The sequence below is a fragment of the Microtus pennsylvanicus genome, chromosome 18, assembly GCF_037038515.1.
Source record: "Microtus pennsylvanicus isolate mMicPen1 chromosome 18, mMicPen1.hap1, whole genome shotgun sequence".
Taxonomy (NCBI): Eukaryota; Metazoa; Chordata; class Mammalia; order Rodentia; family Cricetidae; genus Microtus; species Microtus pennsylvanicus.
Genome location: NC_134596.1, coordinates 8,335,865 through 8,357,010, shown reverse-complemented (window position 1 = coordinate 8,357,010; position 21,146 = coordinate 8,335,865). Strand labels below are relative to the sequence as shown.

Sequence of the window (21,146 nt, the reverse complement as noted above, 5' to 3'; positions counted from 1 at the left end):
TTACCCAATAAACAGCAGGAAGCAGTTTGGAGAGAAATATGGCCATATTCCCAAATGTTATTTGTAAATGTTTCTTTACATTTTAAAGGAGGATATGCTATAGAGATTTGCATTGGTATGGATCTTGGTCTATTGATACAAATTTAAGGTCAATTTTGTTTTATAAGTATATTTCTGCTCTTGATTAAGGTATTGTGTTTGTGCAGTTCATTTTAAAATGTAATACATAATTAAGAAATATCGGTTAATAGATAGTCATCTATAATAGTCAAACTTGTAGTCATGTTAGTTAGATTTTCTAGATGTATAGAGATATATTTTAGTTAGATAGGTAGTCTTCAAATTTTTCAGAGACCTTCAAAATATTGCATTTAAAATGTTTTAAGAAGTTAGGACTTTTCATGACATGAAACACATCTGCTCAGGCAGCATCAATCTACTTCAAGAGGAAGATGGGCATTGAAGAGGCTACTTATAGAGTTGGTTAGCCATTTGAGCAAGAAACTGCTCTTGCCTGGACTGCTTGATGAACTGGACATACAGGATCCACAGAGAAATGACTGCTGAACTTGCCTAAAAATGAGACTATCCTTTGGGGTTCCTGCTTCATGGAAGAGTCTGCCAGACATTCTTAAGGACACAGAAGACAGTGACTTGACAAACTGCCAATATAGGCAGAACTATCTTTGCAATATCTTGCTTCATAGAAAAGTCTGCTGGATACTATAGGCCTGTAGGCTGAAGATAGATGCCCCAGCAGTACAGATATCTCTGTCAATTCTAGAGTTTTGAAACATAAATACTCATCCAAGAAACTTTGGCCAACAGGGCTTCATTGGCCAAACCCCATCATCTGTCCCAGAGAGCTACAAAAGCATCTAGGAAATGGAGTGCATTCAAGTGCCTGAGATTGTCCACCATGAGGTTCTCTGATGTTCTTAACTTTCTTCATTGCATGTCTTCTCAATGTTGGTGCATTCTGTTCTGTCTGGCTTCTGTTCTCTTCTACTGCACTCAACAGATATTTATAATGTGCTTTGGTTTGTGCCTTTGTTGTTAAATGAAAGGGCATCCCATTCTAACAAGGATGCAAGGAAATTCAAAATTTGAGGCAAGGAGGTCGCACACCAGCTGTGGGAGCGCAAAGGCGGGCTCATCTGCTCAGATACTTGAAAAAGTACTTTGAAAGCATTTGACTTGGGCCTGAAGGAGTCAGGTTAAGGAATAAAGAAGGAGGGAGTCTCCATTTTCCAGGAATTCAAAGCAGAAAGAAGAGCATCAGCAAAGGCATGGTGAGCAGAGAGTACAGGGCATGTTAGGACAGATTTAAATCTGAGTGTAGCCTGAACTTGTATGGAGGATAAGTTATGTAATAGACTTTTACTGGTGGTAGTGCCTCCCCAGAATTTATGATAAGTCCTCAAATCTCGTCCCTCAGAATACAACTATATTTGGAGATAAAACCTTTAGAGAAATAATTAAGGTTGGAGCAGATTACATGGATAGGCCTTCATTAGCTCTGGTGTTCTTATTGAAAGCCAGGACATAGACACACTTAGCGGGCAGACCATGTAAAGACAAGATAATGAGACTTACAAGAAGCCAATCACATTGACCTTTGATCATGGACTTTCAGCCTCCAAGAATGGGAGAGATTTTCTATTGGTGGTGCTTTATTGCAACAGCCCTAGTAGACCAATATGTAAACCAAATGGGAATGGAAAGTTGTCTTCTAGAAGTCCCCTTGAGTCAGAAGCAAAGGTATTAGGAGTGGGGCAAGAAGATGAAGGACAGATCAAAACCACTGGGTGACAGTTTTAGCTTGAGTGCTTCCTTGGGGGGGCTGGCATCTGAAATGCAGCGGAGGAGGAGGCTGCATTATTCTGCAGTCATGGCACACACGTGTCTTTGAATTCTAGGCAAGCCTGGCATCTATTACAAGGCAAAATAGCGTATTGCTCTTAAAATCCACCTAGGACCTTGTCCAAGGCAACACGGAGGCAGTGCTAAATGACTGCTTGTTTTAAAGATAGCCTTTCTTGGGGCTTGTTTTCATAGCTTTTGTCCAAGAGATTTATATTTGTATTCCAAGTAGTTAAGGAATCACAGAGAGATGGGGAAAACGAAACAGTGTGGTTGCTTTAAGAAGATACATATACTCAAGCCACGGAAGAGGCAGAGAAAGTCATGTCTAATTGACTGTATTTCATTGGTGAGGCTAGAAATTTGATGTAAGAGGGGTGTCAAGAAAATTACTAAACCCCAAAGAACCACAGAGTAAGAGAAAATCCTCCTGTCATTTGTAACACGGAGCCACATCTCAAGTCTTGTTGTCTTTTCCCAGGTCCCATAGTTTTGCAAAGCCCATGCTAGGACAAAGAATCAACCTTTCATTCATTCTATTAGTTCTGATTTTCCTCTTAGCATCGGCTTTCACGTTCTCTGTTTCCTCGGACCGCCTGTTTTCTTCTCTACTCTCGGTGATGAGGGAGATGCTTCCATAGAGACACTGGGACACTGTCTTCCTTTACCTCTTTTCCCAGTCTCTTTTCATGGCTGATACAGAAACTCATAAACCAGTTCTCTCCCGCTCTCTTTAAAGCCTTGCCCTCTCTGCAAACAAGACAGACACGGGGCCACTAAAACATTTATTGCCTCTCCCGCCCCAGGAATAGTGAATAATGAAGCATCTGTTACAGATTACATCCCGGGGTTTTCTTCCAAATGACTTCGGTGCAGCCTATACCTGCTCCTGAGGAGAAATGCCGTCCAGCTACAAAGGAGGCAGTTTGGGGCAAACTCTGTGTCTGCGGGGTTACTTGGCCCTGCTGTTGGCTGGCAGGGTTGTGAGAACGCATGCCATTTCACTCTTTCTTTTCCACTTGCTGTGTAAGGCCGCCAAACCCAATGCCTGTGGGGCCAAAATTTTTGGCGTAGCAAACTGTGAACCAAAAGATAAGAAAGAATATATGTTAGCATTGCTATTTTAGATCCTGTCTAAATATCATCCTTTTTACCTGCCAGTAGTAGCCTTTTGGCAAATTTTACTTTTAAAGAAACAAAGCTGCACTTACATTTGCTAGTAATCATTTTTTTTATGTCTTTGCACTTCACAGTGTTACTGAAACTTCCTTATAAGATAGTCCACAAAAGCCAACTTGAATTGCCTGCTCAGCCTTCAGCTCAGCTGCTGCCCAGGGCTCTCCCTGCTGTGTCCGTCCACCAAGCACTCGGAAGTGCTTACAGTTTCTGCAATGTACTGTAAAGTCCTTCCTGTCACTGTTCCCTGTTCCTGGGATGCCCCCTCCCAGGCCCACATCACCCTTCAAGCCCAGAGGACTGTCTTCAGAATCGCACCTACTCTGCGGATGCTGCTGCACTCTGAACACTCCCCACTACGATTCCACTTTTATTCATTTATGTTTTTTACTTTGAAAACCTTTTTTTTTTACATGCTGGGTTTTTTTTTTTTTTATGGCTACAGCGAGATTCTAGGGTCTTATGGCCTATACATCTCTTCTGCCTATCAGACAGCAAGTGAATTGCCATCTATGTCATCATGGGGAATGCTCTGGGCAATCTGTGGTCTTTGGATCTGTTTGACACAGTCCCACAACCCATCCTGGCCTTGAATTCCCATATCTACTTGCTTTTGCTTGCCAGGTATAGGGATTTTTGGTTTTGTTTTGTTTGTTGTTATTGTCTCAAGACAGGATTTCGTTGTGGAGCCCTGACTGTCCTGGAACTCGCTCTGTAGTTCAGGCTGGCCTTGAACTCACAGAGATCTGCCTGCCTCTGCCTCCCAAATGCTGGGATAAAAGGTATGTGTCACAACACCCAAAGGTGTGGGGTTTATTACAAAAGTACGTGCTGCCACACCTGGTACCTAATCTCAATTAGCAATTTCTCTTCAAGCCACCCCGATTCCCTCTTCTCCACCACACACATTCAAAGCTCCTGGAACACCATCATTAGGTGATGATGTTCCTCTGAACTTCAGACTACGCCTTAGAGGTGCTGTAGAGTTGAGGACATATTGCCTTTGCTGCCTACGGTGTCCTTTCTTTTCCCACTGTCAGGCAGGAGCTGGGCCTCACCATCTACACACATGACCAAAGGATTATGGAAGTAGTTAGCAAAGCTGGAAGGACCAACACTAAAGACAGCTCTCTCCCTGTGGTTGCTAAGTGGCTTGCAACATCAGGAGCAAATGTCAGGAGTGTAGAAAGATTGTGAGAGAGGCATACACATGAGGCCAGGATGATCTGTCACTCAGCAAGACACCCTTTCTGCTTCCCACTGGAAGAGAGTTGCTTGAGTTTCACCGTTCTTCCTTATCTCCTTCCCAGATACCTTTGGTCCTAAACCCCTAAGCTGGAGCCCAAACCCCTGAGCTGGGGATAGGGGCTGCTCCATTTCTATTGTGTGGTTTTACTACCTTCTAAGAGCCCAAACTGCCAAGCTGAGCAGCCTAATTCCTGGCAGACATAGGTAGCCCTCTGAGCACGGCACAACTTCCACCCAGAAAGTCTCCACACCACTTACCTTTGCAATAAAGCTCTCCATCCTTGTCTGTGACATTTGTGGACTCCAGGCTCTTCCCGCAGATGGCGCAGCGGAAGCAGGTCTTATGCCAAGGCTGGGAATCATGAGAAGGTTATTTATCAGGGAGGCAAGCATCACATTGTGGTCTTACTGGAAGTGCCCTGATACTACTGCCCTGGTCTTTCTCTTATGAAAGAAGGCCCTCAACTAATAATTCCAAGGGTTTCAAGAAAATAAGATGAATAAGATGCCATGGTTTTGACCAGCAATTCTTAGAACACTGCTAATGGATTTATAATAATAATTTGCATGTGTATTTCTTCAGAATAAACTCAACAGGAAAGGGCTTCCTTAGAGAGATAAGATCAGGGGAGAAACTGGCAGGAAAGACTTGCCCATGAGGCAGTGGCAATGTTTATGCTACATATAATGTTCAAGAAACTGAAAGGGGAGGAACTAGGCAATTATCCAGGCAAGCCATTTGTTTTTACTCTGTAACTATGATGGCAGAGAGGTGTATGGCTTGGCTTCCAGTAGACCACCTCTGTCCTGCACATCTTTGTCTGCTAGGCATGGCCTGGAGGTCTTGTATGTCTGAAAATGGCTGGTCTTCGTGTGACGTCAGCCCTAAGCTTCAAGCCCTTCAAGTCTCCCCTTCTCCTTATACAGAATGAACATAATTTTTCTTTCCCCAGGTCCAGGTCTTTTGGTGAACACCCTGGGTTTGGACTTAAAGGGCAGTGCACATTCTGAGACCAACTTGATGACTTTCCCCAAACCAGGATATGTGCGAGTGTGTGATAACAGAATCAAGCCGAGTTGCACAGGGCTGATGGGGTTCCAGGGTTGACACACAACCATGGGGGGAGGAAGAGGGTCTTGTGCACCTTTGTATCCATGAAGCTTTGCTGCATGCCTTCTCCCCAGTACGTTCTTATTGCGACAAACTCGATAGTTGTAGTTGCCAAAGGGCACTATGTACAGTCACAAAATTTGGAAATGGCTGGGCTGGGGAGGGGGTGCGTGTGAGGCTTCTAAACAACTGTGGAAGCTAAGGAGCGTGAAGGGTTTGGCACCACCCACAGTCCCCACAGATTTCATTTCTCCCACGGATCCAGTGGAGATGAAAAGCCGCTGTTTGGCTCACCCGGACATCCTTACCTTGCCACCTCCCATGACCTTCTCAGCAGCGTACACTGACTTCCCGCATCGGGGGCACTTCTCTGATTCTCCGAACTTCGCAGAGAACTTGGAAGGGTTGCTCGTAGTGGCTGCGCGTGCTGGCTTCGGGGACCTGGTGGAAACGGCAAGTGGAATGAAGACTGCTCTCGGCACACAGTTGGAAAATTGTGCCCCGCGTGATGTACCTCACTCCACTGTGCCTCTTTCTCATCATCTACAGTAGGCATAATGGCAGGACGTGTCTCAGTTGTTGAGGGTGATGGCTGTGTTAAAGCCCTGAAGACAGCGCCTGTCGGGGTGGGTGGGCTAACATGTGTTAGCTCTAATGATTTTACATCTTCCCTTTGGCACTTTAGTGAGTATTCCATGCATGCCCATGTGCTGCTATTGCTGTTGTTACTTTGCTTTTGTTCTTTCGATTTTTTTTTTTTGTACTATCGTGAAGCCAGGTGAAAACTACAGGTCACGATGATGCGCACTTTTCCCAAGATAGAGGCAAGGACTCAGCTCCTTGCAGTTTTAGTCTTTGATGTTCTGTTATATGTGGTATCTCTTGAGTCTCACCAGTGACTGAAGTAGATATGGACAGTGGGAAGAGAGGGAGGACCCAACAGAAGCAAGACTAGGCATCTCCTGGCAGCTGGAGCTAGGAAGAAACCCAGGTCTCCAAAGGCTTTGCACTGTTTCCCCAATGTCAAAAAGTAGGCTTTAGATGATGCAAGACAGCACATGCAGCTGCCATCACCTCGTCGTCTTTAACCAAAGGCCGCTAGCAAGGATGGCGAGTAATGAGAAAAATAAGAAAAGGCCTCTAGTGAGCACACATCCCCCCACGTTTCCAGGCTCTACAGTGGGTGCCCCTCTTCTCAAGAGACAAAATGACAAACTACTCTCTGAGGTAGGTACTCAGTTCAGCTAGCTGTTTCTGGCCAATCGCCACAGGGCTAGGCCCAGATAGATACCAGCTGGCCAGCCAGCAGCTGTGGACCAACCACCATCAGATTGTTTTTAAGTCTGGCTAGTGATGGTCAACAGGAAAAGTGGGGAAACGGATTGAGCTGGCAGTGGCCACTGTGATATCCCACACCCTCAGGATTGTGTTGGGGGATGTTAGTACTATACAGGTATGGCCGCAGGCAGCCAAGGAGGCCCACAAAACCAGAGGGTCAGCTCTAGAGCCATCTTCTTGCATTGCAGACATTACTCATCTTACAACCTAAGAAATAAATCTTCACCAACAAGCACACAGAGAATGACCAAGACTTTCCTGCTCTATTTATACGATTTACACAGAAGCTCACAAAGGAGAAGAAAAGAGACTCCATGCAGTTTGCCAAGATCAAATAATGAAACATCTGTACATTCTGGGTTCTCTCTTGACACGCAAACTGAGAACCACCGTGTAAAAGTAATTGCCCTTTAGAAAAGCAGATAATTTAGAGAGAGACAACACATTGTGAGGACTTGGTCAGAGTGAGTATTCCTATTGTTGGCAAGCCAACAATAGAATCCATTCTCCCACTTCCAGAAAATGTTGCTATGGGAACGGAATGAACTGTCTTGATCATTGGAGACTAACAGAGAGAAAAGAAGCATGGCAGCCACTTACTGTTGGAACTGCAGGCCAAGATGCTCGCCTGTGTCCGTGCTGAGGCAGCCAGCGCCTTGTCCAAACCCGATCCCCTTGGGGCCGTACTTGCGCCCATAGCAGACCTTACAGTAGATCTCTGACTCATGAGCTGCCACTGTGGTGCTGTCCAGAGCCTTCCTGCAGGCCACTGCAGAGGGCGGGAAGAGTCAAGGAGTAAGGGTTGACCTCCCCACCTCTCTCTTCTGCACCCAGAGCCCCAGGCCAAGAATACATCTGTGACTCCCGGCACATCTAGAGCATCTGTCTATTCTGAGTCACTTTCAAGACAGACCTGGTCTGGCAGACAAGGAAAGAGGCTCAGAGAAGAGGAACAGATGTTAGCATTGCAACCGAGTATGGAGTCTTGGACCTGCTCGTAACAGTGATCCTGGTGAACTAATGAATCCTACTGAATGACATCAGGGAACTTGTGGGGTGGGGCAGCTTACTTACACCTGAGTCAAATAGGAGCAGTTTCTGTACCCATCAAGGTTTTGTTATCTATTTGTTTGTTTATTTATCTATCTATTTATTTTATTTGGTTTTTCGAAACAGGGTTTGTTCGTTTAGCTTTGACTGTCCTAAAACTAGCTCTGTAGACCTCACAGAGATCCGCCTGCCTCTGCTTCCAGAGTGCTGGGATTAAAGGCGTGTGCCACCACTGCCAGCCTTTTGAAGAACACTGTGATATTGTGTCGAGTTCTGGAATCAGGGGTGGGACAGAAGGGACACAAGTGACCCACTGGTCCCCTTTGTCACCCATTGCCTCAAGCCATTATCTATCACTTACCTTATGTCATTTGTCTCCAAATATAAGGTAACTAAATCCAAAGACAAAGATTGCAGAAGGAGTTGATTTTTAAGCTTGAAAAGACTTTGTGTGTGTGTGTGTGTGTGTGTGTGTGTATGTATGTGTGTGTGTGTATGTGTGTGTGTGTGTGTGTGTGTGTGTGTGTGTGTGTATGATGTTAGAAATTTAACCCAGGGCCTCAGGTATTCTAACCAAGCTCTCTCCTACTAAGTTATGCAGGCAATCCTGAGGGTGGGACTTTTAAAGATGTAAATGAAAATGTCATGTCATCTTATAATATTTAATAACACACATGAAGAATATACTGGAAATGCTGTTTCTCCTAGTCTCACACGAACTCAAGGATCCCATTCTTTCTTGCCATCCTCATCCGGTACGCTCTCTTTGGGGACAGCTGATTGTAGCTAGCTGCCCTGCACAGCTCATGTTCACTTAGCTCTCTGTCTGAGCCTTTGTCAGGCAGCCCTTGTTTGACCCTTGACCAGGAGGCTAAAGCATGAAAATGACCTCAACGCACAGAGCCTATTACCTACCATAGTTGCTAGGCAGTTGTTAGGGGTAAAGCATTTCCACAACTTAACAAAACACTGCAGTGCTTTGCAATAATGACCATTAAGGGTTTATAGTAATAATCGTTATGTGAGTATAACCTTAGAAATAATAAAACATAGGCATTCAATGTATTTGTTTCTTTAAAAGACAAAACCATTCCACCAAATGAACCTGGTATGGATGAGATCATCGCAGGTTAATATGCCTTTCTGAAATGACATTTTGTTGTTAAAAATAGAATAATTAAAACAAGAATAAAAGAAAAAGATTATGAATGAAGTAGGATGGGCCAGAGGTTAATGGTTGGGGAGTTTGGAAGATAGGAATATAGGAGAGAATTTATTCAAGTATCTATTGGTGTGGGAGGTCCTTCTGTTATATGTTGCTTTTATTGGTTAATGAATAAATAAATTGCCCTGTGAGAGGGCAAAAGAACAGAGCTAGGTGGGGAAAACTAAAGCGAATGCTGGGAGAAAGGAGGCGGGGTCACAGAGAAGCCATGTAGCCCCACTGGAGCCGGACGGAACTTTGTCAGGTAAGCCACAACCACATGGTGATACAAAAATTACTAGAAATGGGTTGAATTCAGATGTAAGAGTTAGCCAATAAGAAGCTAGAGCTAATAGGCCAAGCAGTGATTTAATTAATACAGTATCTGTGTGGTTATTTAGGGGCTAAGCAGCCAACAAGCGGCCTCCTCCTTACTACAATTGATAGGTTAAAAATTCTTCGCTCAAGAAAAAAGATTTAAATCATTGAGAGAATGTCCAATCGCATGAGAGACTTTAAAAGGCTTTGAATAAAAAAAAATTCTTTGAAGAACAATTTAAGAGAAATGCCTTCCACTGGGATGTAGAAAGCAGATACCCGAGTCTACCCTGTTAGCATTAGTTACTGCCCTCCACTCTGCTCACGGGGGACAGGGCCTGTTCTACCTGAGTATCTCCAGAACACAAGAGAGGGCCCAGAGCTGCACATGTTGGGTGAGTGGCTGGCTGAGTAAAGGTCCTTGTCATTAGAGATCATTGAGTTCCTGTTGTACAACAGTGAGGTCCAGGGCTGTTCCTGACCTCCATTCCTGTGACTTACCCAGTTCCCACTCTCTGCTCTCCGTGACCCCTTGTGAAGAGCACGTCTCAAGGTCGGTCCAAGTCTGGGACTCCAAAAAGCTCTTTTAAAATATTATATTCTGGTGTGTGTGTGTGTGTGTGTGTGTGTGTGTGTGTGTGTGTGTGTCAGCATGTGTGTGGAAGTCAGAGGATAACCTGCAGGAATTATTTCTCTCCCTCTACCATATGGGTTCCAGGGATTGAACTCAGGTCATTAAGTTTGGCAACAAATACCTTTCCCCACTGAGCTATCCTGCTGCGCCTCCCCCCCCCCCGAAGAGATTTTGTACATAGCAGTAGAGAACTGTGCTGCCCGGTACCATAGCAACCATCCATACAGGATGTGCTGATAGGCTCACTAAATCATACTCAGCTTCAGGTGAGTGTGAACGCTAAAAATATAAACTATCTCATGAGTCATGAAACATATATATTTGACTTACAGCTCATATACTGAGATATTTCAAAACAGATTTTCCCTAGTCTCATTGGTATATCTATAAAATGATGACTACCGTGGAATGATTACGCTTATATATGTGGCTTACATACATTTCTCCTAGGTAGACTGTTCTGGAGTCTATCTAGAAGTCAGGACCACACTAGTAGGCTAAAGTGCAGTAGAGCTTCCTCTCTGAGCCCTGTTCCCTGCCAGCAGAGGCTTGGCTTGAGTCTGGTAAGTCTCTTAGATGTAATATAGAAAAGTGTGCCCTCCCCAGAGGCCCCTGCCCCTACGGCTGAAACCCACATGGCTGAGCTCTCATCCCACCCATGGGGTATGCTCCCAAGTGTTCAAACCCTTCTCCTATGTCTCCACTGAGCACAGGCAGTGTCATCCGCTGGGAAGTCAAGACAGCACCCCCCCCACAACACACACAGTGGGAAGCTTCTGTCCACTCTACTTACTACACAGCATCAAAGTTAATACAAGCAGGACAGAGCCTAGAAGGCCAGATTTCCAGGTGTAGGACCCCAGTTTTCTCCGAATAAATCTGTTCTTATCTTGTGGGTAGAGAGGTGGTAAAACAGCTCCCTTCTACCCCCAAAGTTACACAGTTAGTGAATCGAAAAGCCTCAGTGTAAAGTTTACCTCCTCTTTGGTTCCAGTTCTCCTTCTGGTTCTGGTCACTTAAAGGACACTGGCTATTTTTAGAGAGCCATTGAAGGCTTGGAGAATGGATAACAAGGTCCAGATAGTTATAAGTGAACACTAGTGAGTATGAGGGATATATAAGGTGACTTAAAAGACAATTGCCCATCTTTAAAATCCAAAGCATTAGTAAGTGTGTCAACTTAATCACCCAGCACAGTCCTCTTTTTCCTCTATAAACACAGTTGCTGAGGAGGGGGAGGACCATGGACCTGCAGCTGGAGAACACAGCCAGACACTATTTCTGGCTGATACAGGTGGAGTATGTATCTCTCGGCCCTAACATTTAGAACTTAGGCTTTGAAGTTCATCTGGAGCTCCATCAATGGATGCCTTGCAGCCACCTGAGTGGGGTGTGGAGCGAAAACTGAGCTGGCTAACAGATCCTGAACAAAGATACCGAACAAAGCTAGCCTGTGAGTCGTTGCTTTGGCCTAGAAGCAGGGAAGATGGGTGGCCTTCCCTCAAAGCCATGGACCATTTGTCCCAGAGAAGAAACTGCAGAATGTGATGTCAAAGAGCACTGGGGCAGGGGTCTGACGGTGCAGGGGTTAGCCCTCACTCTGTTGCAGGTGCCTACCACCCCCTTGACCAAAGTCATGTGACAGACCCTCGAGTATGTCACAGTAGCTCAGAGCTCCCTTGGTTTGGGCATTTGTAAATCTGTCTGACAGTTAAAGCGTTCCTTCATTCTGATGCCTACGCCTGACATGTGCTGCCCACTGCCTTCCCTTTCTCAAGGAAGACTAGCCACAGCTGGCTTCGGTGACAGCTGACCAGGGCCACACAAAAAAAGACCCAAATCTAGTTTGGCTCCAGACAACTGCTAGCTTCCTTTCTCTGCCAAGTCATACTTTGCAAATGTCACCGAGAGCAGAGCCAACACTGCTTGTCTTGAGCTAGGTGAAACCGCCTCTGAGCTGATGCCTGGCTAGGGAAAGTGCTCAAGGGAGCACTCTGCCTCCTAATGGAGCCCACAGGCAGGGTTTCTCAGAGCTTCCTGCTCCTGCTCCTGCTCCTGCTCCTGCTCCTGCTCCTGCAGGCTGCTGCCGCACTGGGACAATCACAGTAGGATTCAATGAGGACTCAGAGCCCACAGCAAACCCCTGGGGCTCTCCCCAACTCACTGCAGAGGAAACAGGTCTTGTGGAAGCTCCTCCCATTGCACTGGATCTCTTCCGCATGGTAAACCGTCTTTTCGCAGGCTCCACATTTTGCACCTCCGCCCCAGTTTGGCATGGTGAAGACTCTGAGCAAGGTCAACCTAAGAGGATATAAAGCAAATGCCTTATGTTTAGATGGCATTGAGGGTAAACTGACCTAGAAATACAGTGATCTGAGGGCCCGGGTACAGCCCGATTCAGTCAGTCAGTCACTCATTCCACAAATGACTACCTTCTACAAGCAGCCCAGACCCTGCAGGCTTTGAGGCATCTGCTTATTGAGCCATCTCAGTCCCCTCTTCTGTTAAATTTTAGCAACATCGGTCCCTATATATCTCACAGGGCTCCTAGAAGAAATAGACAACTAATTTTTGTGTGCATAAAATTGTATTCTAATACTATTTTCTTGTCCTCCAAAGTTTAAAAGTTATCTCATCAAAAGTGGGATTAACTTTCTGAACGTGATGTGTTCTTGCCTGTCTACCTTAGATCTCAATATAGCGAAGGGTCGGGCTTGGTGTACCTCAGAGCAGGCAGTATTGATGCTGTTGCGGATAGGAGCTTGTGGTCTTGGCTTGTCCAGCTGGCAAAAAAATATAGAATATGAAAACTGTCTTGTTGAGTGTTGCTTCTCGTGTCTGTTGAAGAATGCCATTGCCAGGCACACTATAGTGGCTCAGCAATCTGTGCTCCCAGCTGCCCTCAGCTGCCCTCAGCACGCTCTGCATCTAGAGGGGTTGCAGGGCTTTTCTCTTTCTCACCACCCAACACTTCTCTCTGGGGCTGTTTAGGGGACCAGAAGATTCAATGTGTGGGAAGGGATGTAAGAGCTCACAGGCTCAGTGGGAGATGGTACCGACCTGTCCCCTGCACCTTAGAAACACACTCTGCCTAGAGCCGTACCTCTCCTCTCTCTCAGGTGATTTTCCCAGAGGATGATGTTTAAGGGATGTTCATAAAAGGGATGGTAAGCCAGAATTTTCAGGCCCTTAAGTGTGAACCCAAGTTTTTAGTTTCCTTGGAGCAAAGCTGAATTAAGCTGTCGATATTCAGTAGACTTCTGACAGCCCTACATCTGCCCAATGAGCTGGATTTTCCCCAGGAACCTTTGGCTTCCTAGAAGCTTGGTGAGCCACCAAATCATGAACACTAAGCACCATCAGGCACTCTGCAAGGCAGTTCTGCCCAGTTCCTTCTTATGATAGTTGCGATTAGCACTAAGCCCTCTTGGGTCACCTCTCCGGGTTGTGTCTCACAGTCTTACAACACTGGCAGTTTTTGCTAAGAAACAGAAGGTAAACAGAAAACAGACCACTGAACCTAACACTGGACTGAAGGGAATGTCTCCACTGAGCGTCTCTGAGATGCCATCCCTTTAGAAGTCATCTTAAACACCCCATGCTTCCTCTCTGTATCTTCTCTGTTTATTTAGAAAAAAAAAACTAGGAAACAACTTCCAAATAGGAACGTTTTTGTAGGCGTTTCTATTCAGTTTATCCGGCGGAGTGGAAAGAGTGAGAGGAATGGCTGGAATCAAGTCTGTATTCACTTTTTCTCTCACGGGGGGCTTACTACCTGCTTGCCTGGTACTGAACTAGGTCCCAAGTGGTGGGTCAAGGAGGAAACATAGAAGAATGAGTGGGTTGTGTCCCCGGCATTGAGAAGCCCACACTGAGAAAAGAAGACAAGAGCCAGAACACCTTGGACCAGAGTGCTGTGGTAACTCATGCGAGAGAACTTCAGGGATTGCGGTCACATTAGAGACCACATTCAGATAGTGACTAGGAGTCCAGCAGATACAGAAAAAGGCAAGGACAGTTCATGGAGATTTAAGAATTAGCAAACAGCCGTAATGACTTCATATCTCCAAAACAGAGCCTAAGTAGTTCTATTGACTCCATTGAAACAGTAGACGCTTGAGTTGAAATGAATTTTGGAAATTGTCTGGCATACTCATTTCCAGCCAAGATGGCTACATAGAAAGCAACTAGGGTCATTTCTTAGCTAACTTCTTTTTTTCCCAGATCCATCCTCCACATATGAAAGAACACGTTTTCTGGAAAAGAGCAGAATCACATAATTGTGTTCATGTTCATTTTGATCCCGGGTTTCAACATAATTCAAACAGAGGAGGGATAGTATGTTTTATCTGAGAACATGACAGTGACCCTTGTAGAGCTAATGGCATGGAAACTTTCAGTGAAAACCACCTCAGGTCAGATTTCTCATTTCCTATTGTCAGTGATTTCGTCGGCATGGCCAGCAAGTTTAATGGAAGACTGAGAGACTGATATGCCTCCGGGGAAAGTACACACACACACACACACACCCATGCCTTGGCATATTTTTCAAAATGAGGGTAAAATTACATATAATACCTCCTCACCAGCTAATGCATCTCAACAACCTGTTTGTAAGCGATCATAACTCTATGCCTTACATACATCAGAGCTCAAAACCCAAAATAGTAACACATAAAGATTCGCTTAATAGTGAATCCCATTCCTGAGGAAGGGAGCACAGCAAGGGAAGCTACACAAGGAAAATGACTTTGATTTCTTCTTCTAGTGCTCACAAAAGTTATAAAGGTATCATAACATGTTCTGAATCAGAAAGCATGGACTCTGATTGTCATTTGTCACTTGAACCCGAAGGAAATAAGCGTTAGTGTCTTCTTGTGCATGGGACAGTTGTGAAGGTCATGAAAATGTGGTGGAAATTTAAAGCAAGACTGGGCTTTTCCAAGGCAAATGTGATTTTTTGTTTTCTTTATGACAGGCTATTCAAACGCCACCAATGTTCTAGTTAAGCCACTACGACTTGAGAGTACATTTTGGTCTTGGCTTACAGGTGGCCTTTTTGGCTTCTGCATTGCTTTGGAATAGCTGTGTTTCAACACCCAGAGCTGGGATCTGGATGAGCATTTACCTTGGCACAGTGCCAAGAGATGGGCCATTTGTTTATCAGCGTTGCTTGGAACTGGCAAGGGTCATTGAAGGTAGGACACCAAATATAGGTTTGCCTGTCAGTCGGCACTGTTTATCGCCTGGGTCACCGTCACACCACCTGGCACTGCTTTCTGGAACTATTATTGAGGTTGCCGTTGTCAGAGACAAGTCATAGGTCAGGGTCAAAAGGGAGACAAGAGTTTATAAGGGTGAGGTAGAGAGTGAAGCCTATTGTACCAGCTGGGAACAGACTGGTTACTCTGATCCCACTCAGAAACGGCCTTCAACGGGCTTCTTAAATATTGGCGCTGTGAAAGAGAATTGCCGCTGACTGGGAATTCTCTTTAGTGAGTCAGGAATAGGGTCCAGGCCTATTCAAAGTCTAGTCCGTTCTAACCTCTTCAAAGCTGTGTGATCCAGGAAGCCAGTAACCTCTCTGACCTTTAGTGTTCTTCCCAAATGAGGACTCTTTGGGAACTGCTCCGAGAATTGCTTCTGCTCAGCTGCTGTCACACGCTCTGTAAACTGAGTGGTACTCAGTTATAAAATGTAGGTTTTGATCGGGTCTGGTACCGCTCTGAACTGCCGTGTGGCACCTGAACTTTCTAAAATAAACTCAAGTTGTTCGTTGAACAGTCCTCCAATTTTTGTTCCTCACTCCCTTTCTCCTTCCTCCTCCTCTTTTCTCCTTCTTTCTCTTTCCACTCATCCCCTGCAACTATGAGGCTGAAAGATGATGTTTTAGGGCAAAGTGGAGTGTACAAAAAGCTGCCACTTAAGCCGGGCGGTGGTGGCGCATGCCTTTAATCCCAGCACTCGGGAGGCAGAGGTAGGCGGATCTCTGTGAGAAACCCTGTCTCGAAAATAAAAAAAAAAAAAGAAGAAGAAGAAGAAGCTGCTACTTAGTAACCGTATTTCTTCTTAGAGGCCTGTTTAACAATCTGGGAGAGAAGCTAAGTCAAGACACCTCAGTAACTGTGTTCAACTTCCTCTTGGCTCACTTGCTCCTCCTAAGAGAAGTCACCACACGGTGAGTCGGTCTGTCTACACAAGCTGAGACAGAGTTCTGGACTCCATGGTAGAGTTAGTACTATCTCAGACATTGCCATGAAGTCAAACTTTCTAGAGCTCAGGTACTCAGGTACTCAGGAACTCATGACCAGTACGCTATTGTTGAAACCATCTTTGCAGAGAGGGAAATGTGTATTTAGGAAAATTAACATCTCTGTCCTATATCACATAGTTAGACTGGAATTCCAATCTTTGACTCCAGAGCTGTGTTCACATGAATACATTCCACACATTATCTTGGACACGTAGAACAGTCAAACAAAGTGAATTGTGTTGTTCCCAAGTTGGGGATGAGAAAACTACACAGAGGCCTAGACGGCTTGACCAAGATCATACAGTCCGAAAATGGGAGAGCTGCATCTCAGAGGCAAGTTAACTTGTCCCATCTGCCACCTTCTGCTGCCTCCTATCTTCTGGGAGACCAACACCACCATGTTTTTCATCTGGTGGCGACTGAGATCTCACAGACCCATCATCTCTTCATGGGGTGTAGGAAGTATTCATGAGAGGAGTCCTGGGGACCCCAACTTGGGAACATAAAGGACCTCCCAGGAACCCGTGGTGTTCACACATGGATAGAACTCCACTAGAGCTGGAGGTCTTTCTCACTATTGGGTTTCATCTCCTGTGGGGATGGACATCTAAGAGGCTGCAACGCAGAGAAGCATCTTCTAGAGTCCTCCCAGCCCTGAGACCAATTTAAGGACCCGAACTGCCAGCGAGCGAAGACTCTCTTTGCAGAAACGCTGCTCAGTAGTGTTCCCTCTCAAGTGCCTCTCCTCTCACAGTTCAGCAAAAAAAGGCATCAAAGTGTGAGAAGACACCGGCTTGCGAAAGACCAGAGCCATGTTCAGAACATTAGCAGTCTGATCGGGTCACATGGCTCAGATTCCTGCCAAAGGAGTGGGTCAATCCCAGAAGGATAAGGGCAATAAGTTAGTGTACTCCATATTCATCCATGCTGCACCCAGGGATCCAGGGACTTGAGTTGCCTATATATTATTATGATGGTTGGTTGGTGTGGTTTACTCTAGAGTTTAATCGATTTTTGCAAAACAAACAAAGCTCTCTGTCTTTTCTCTCTGTGGAACTTCACTTTAGACCACAAATCAACTGCGTTTCCCTGTCTTCAGAATCTCAGAGGTTGCCACCCATGTGTGGCCAGCACAGGGGTGGGGGATCTGCTCCCATCTCAGATTGCCAGTACCATCGACTGAGTTGGCCTTCGGCCTACCCTGCCTCTCCGAAGCTCTCGCTGAGCTTGCCTTGCCAATCACGGGGCTTTGAAGGGAAGCATGCCCACCTGGAGTCACTGTGGCTGAGGGGTGTCACCTCCTTTTAGCTCCTAGAACAGGAGTCAAGGTCAGAGGACAGCTCCCTCCTGATGTTACAGATCAGGCGTATATAGGACATCTTTCCACCGTCTCCTGTCACTAAACCTTGGAAATAACCATGAATGTTTCCTCTCGGGCATGGTGGACATGAGCTTAGAGAGACTAACGCATAATCACAGTAACCCTGCTCTGAATTATCTCTGCAGTGCGGCTGACTTCTGCTCCTGGAAGCCATTCTTGGTTCTGCTTTGACCTTTGTGCTTTAAAGACCACATTGTACCTCAATCCTATTCTGGTTCTGCTGCTTCCTGGCCATGTGACCCCCGTGTGGTTGTTGCAGTCCCTTGAAGTTTAGTTTCTCCCCCTAAAGAATAATTTTTCCAGGACTTTCTGTGACTCTAAAGAAGCCCGTGCTTAGTCTGAAACGGCAAAAGGGCAGCTTGGCAGCCTCAGGTGCCCTTCACTGTGTCCAGCCATGTCCTCAGGCTCCACACTCCGCAGCTCCTAGACAATCCCTGCATCCCTCGCTACAGGATCCTTCCCCAGGAGGGACACTCAGTTTCCACCTAGGCAGATCGTATTTCTCTTTGGACATGACTCCCAACCCTCTATACAGTAAGCACTCCCAGACATCTGGGCAGCATGCTTGAGCTTGGAAGGCTGCCTGCCTGGAGTTGTATTTCCTGCGAACGATACCCCAAAGCCTGTATCCTGCCTCTTGACAAACATCACCATCACCTTTTCACTCCTGGCTAGCTTGTTAGCCACTCTGACTGCTGGACTTCTGTCATCATCTTGTTCTTCACAGGACATCTTTCCTAACTCAGAGACAGCCCTGTGCCCCTTCTAAAAGGCTTCGTTTACTCATAGTCGTGTGAAATTTGGAAAGTATTTCCCCGAGTCTTACTCAGTGCACACACATCCCCTAGAGGTAGGTGCTCACCCTTGCATGTTCCTGTCCCAGAAGTGAAAACTGGGAAGCTAAGGGATATGCAGAGCTCTGAATTGAACCTTTGACTTCCTTTGCTTTGCTTTTCTTCTCACGGCTTTGCAAAACAAACAAAGCTCTCTGTCTTTTCTCTCTGTGGATCTTCATTTCACATCTACTGTGTGAAATAAAGGATTTGCATCTACCGTGGTTCTGTCCCACTTTCTGGGTAAGACTCTTGTGGTTCACCTGTTGGTTGCTGCTGCTTGCTCTTCTCACCCTGCCCCCATCCTACCTCTCACCCCATCTAGGCTCTTACTGGTATACTTGCTCTCTTGCCTCTGACGGATATGACCAGGCTATAGAGTACCCATTGGCCCAACCTGGGAGCAAGCAACAAGCCCTGGCTGAGGTATAGCTCCTCCTAACAGTGGAGTTGCTGACACTCACTGAGCACAAACAAGAGATGAACCAAAGGCAAATCAGGAAAATCTCCACACGTTCTGAGAGATAAAACAGTTCTGCACACATTGTAATGACCTGGTTGGAGGATGAAGCATTTTATAGTTGAGAGAGGTGTGGTAATTTCACACAGATGGCCATAGTGTTGACTCATAGGAGATACTCCTGGTCTTTGTTTTGTAGAAAACAGCATAGCGTTTTCATCTTATACCATTTTCTTTGACACTCAGTCTCCAAAGTAAATTGAGGACACAGACTATCTCCTACCCCTTTTCATGGCTTATGCCTCTACCTGCCCTAATTCTGAGATAGGAGGCAGGTCTTAGGGCCTATAAACTGGCATTGCACCACACTGGAGTTAGACGAGCCCCTCGGATGGCTACCGGGTTCCTCTATTGAGGGTTCACCACCCTGGCTAAGGGCCAGAACAGAAATTAGAAGCAGCATCTTTGATCTGCACAGCATATCTGCCCAAGCCACTGCTTAGAACCGCTCTCATCCTCATTCACTGGACAGCAAAAGGAAATCCTTGACCGAAACTTATAGGAAACACCGGGGATCACCCTTGCCACTAGCAGTGAATTAATCTCCCCATTAAATAAGAGCTTTTAATGGATTTTCAGCGTCACGGTGTCTTTTTAAGACCAATTTCGATTTATCTTACATGGCTAAAAGCATGCCCACCACTGAGTATCTTTGATGTGTATCTATTTTAAAACAACAGACCTGGAATCTCTTTGTCTACCCGCACCGCGTGAGTAGCAAAGTTTCGTGATTTGTGCTGAGAAAGACTCTCTTCTGTGCTATCGGAGCTAGGATACCTGCTTTGGAACTGTGTAGTTCTTTAGAGTTTAGAATAAAAAGTCACTCTATTTGTATCAAACCCTCGAAGGACAAGAGACCAAGACCCCAAGGGCAGAGACTTCCTTAGAGCTACTCATCTGCTTCTTCGATGGCAGTTCTGAGACCACAATGCAGGGCTCTTGAGCTCCATGTTTTTCTCTGCTCTCCTGCCATCTGGGTCAGAGGACCGAAGCTGTCCCTCTGTGACGGTGGCTTTTAGACCCAGATAAATCCCATGCCCGTTGCTCTGTCTGAGAGGTTCCCTTGAATTCCCAACTTTTTTTTTTTAGGATATCAGAAAATCAAACCCAGACCTTCACAAACACTCCCCACAACCCCCCCCCATATTAGTCATGCTTTTAAGAAGTTTAAAATAACTGCTAGATTCACGTGTGGATCAAGTATATAATTTGACCCTCCTCATGTGTAGCCAGAGTAGCTACTAGGACGTGTTTGTAAAATATACCTCGACTCTATAGAACTCTATATAGTCCCATCGGCCACCCAGTTAGTCAACCACCCCAGTCCAATGCCTGGTTCAGTCCACTTACCTGCCTGTGTGGTCTCTGTCCGCTCAACTGAGTAAGGGGACTCTCGTCCTCTTTAAATATATCGAGGCTGTCACCAGCCTTGGCTTGCTGAGGGAAGGGCAGGGGGGAGGCTGAGGGGAGGGGGTGAATAAGACATGAGTAACACAATTGCCCAAAATAGCCCGTGACCAAAGCTGTGTTCCCCAGCCCCCACACCCCACACCAGCCGGGAGCCTCCTAGAGAACAATATTAGTTGGGTTCTATTTTAATTGCCATTTGCCTAAGGCACCAAGGGATACATTTGCGAAGTATACAGTTTCCGACTAAAGACTTGACTTGGAAGAAGAGTAAAGGGTTTTAATCTAACATCACTTCTGCGGTGCCCCCTCCCCCACACCCAGCCTGTTCTGGAAATCAGTGCACGGTACCTGCAAATGAACCATGAGCCATGCCTGGGAGCCCTCTGGAATTCCGAGACCCAGGTCACCGCACTTGTGAGGAGAACGCGGAGCTAAAAATAAGAGTGATGGGGGTCTGGCACACACTTAGCTAATCTCCTCAAGGAGGCTTCAGGAGAGGTGGGGTTGACATCAGCTAATCGTCAGAGGCCTGTTTATCCGAAGAAGAAAAGGTTTCTCTCAAGGTTTGAGTTTCAAGTATTGATTACCAGACTATTTCGTGGTTTAGACTAGGGCTTTTGGTGATCTCACAAGGATGGGCGTAACATTGCTTTAAATGAAATATACTCAGTTTGTGTTATCATGGAAACAGCATAACTTGCTTGGCTGAGAAATAAGGCAATGATGACTGCCCAGCAAGGTTAAAGGATCTTAAGAATTCTTATAGAAGCTGGGCAATGTGGCCCAAGCTTTTAATCCCAACACTCA

The 21,146-nt window shown here is 45.8% G+C and overlaps 1 protein-coding gene across 1 annotated transcript; it reads right to left on the bottom strand.

Annotated features, from left to right (window-relative positions):
* Positions 1–2,635: 2,635 nt before the first annotated feature.
* Csrp3 (cysteine and glycine rich protein 3) lies at positions 2,636–20,383 on the bottom strand. The gene is made up of 6 exons (XM_075952307.1): positions 20,280–20,383; positions 12,107–12,243; positions 7,337–7,505; positions 5,707–5,839; positions 4,546–4,639; positions 2,636–2,941 (listed from the first exon to the last, which is right to left on the bottom strand). The coding sequence occupies exons 2-6, from the start codon at positions 12,216–12,218 to the stop codon at positions 2,865–2,867; spliced, it is 585 nt and encodes a 194-aa protein (XP_075808422.1). The 5' UTR covers positions 12,219–12,243; positions 20,280–20,383; the 3' UTR covers positions 2,636–2,864.
* Positions 20,384–21,146: the final 763 nt, after the last annotated feature.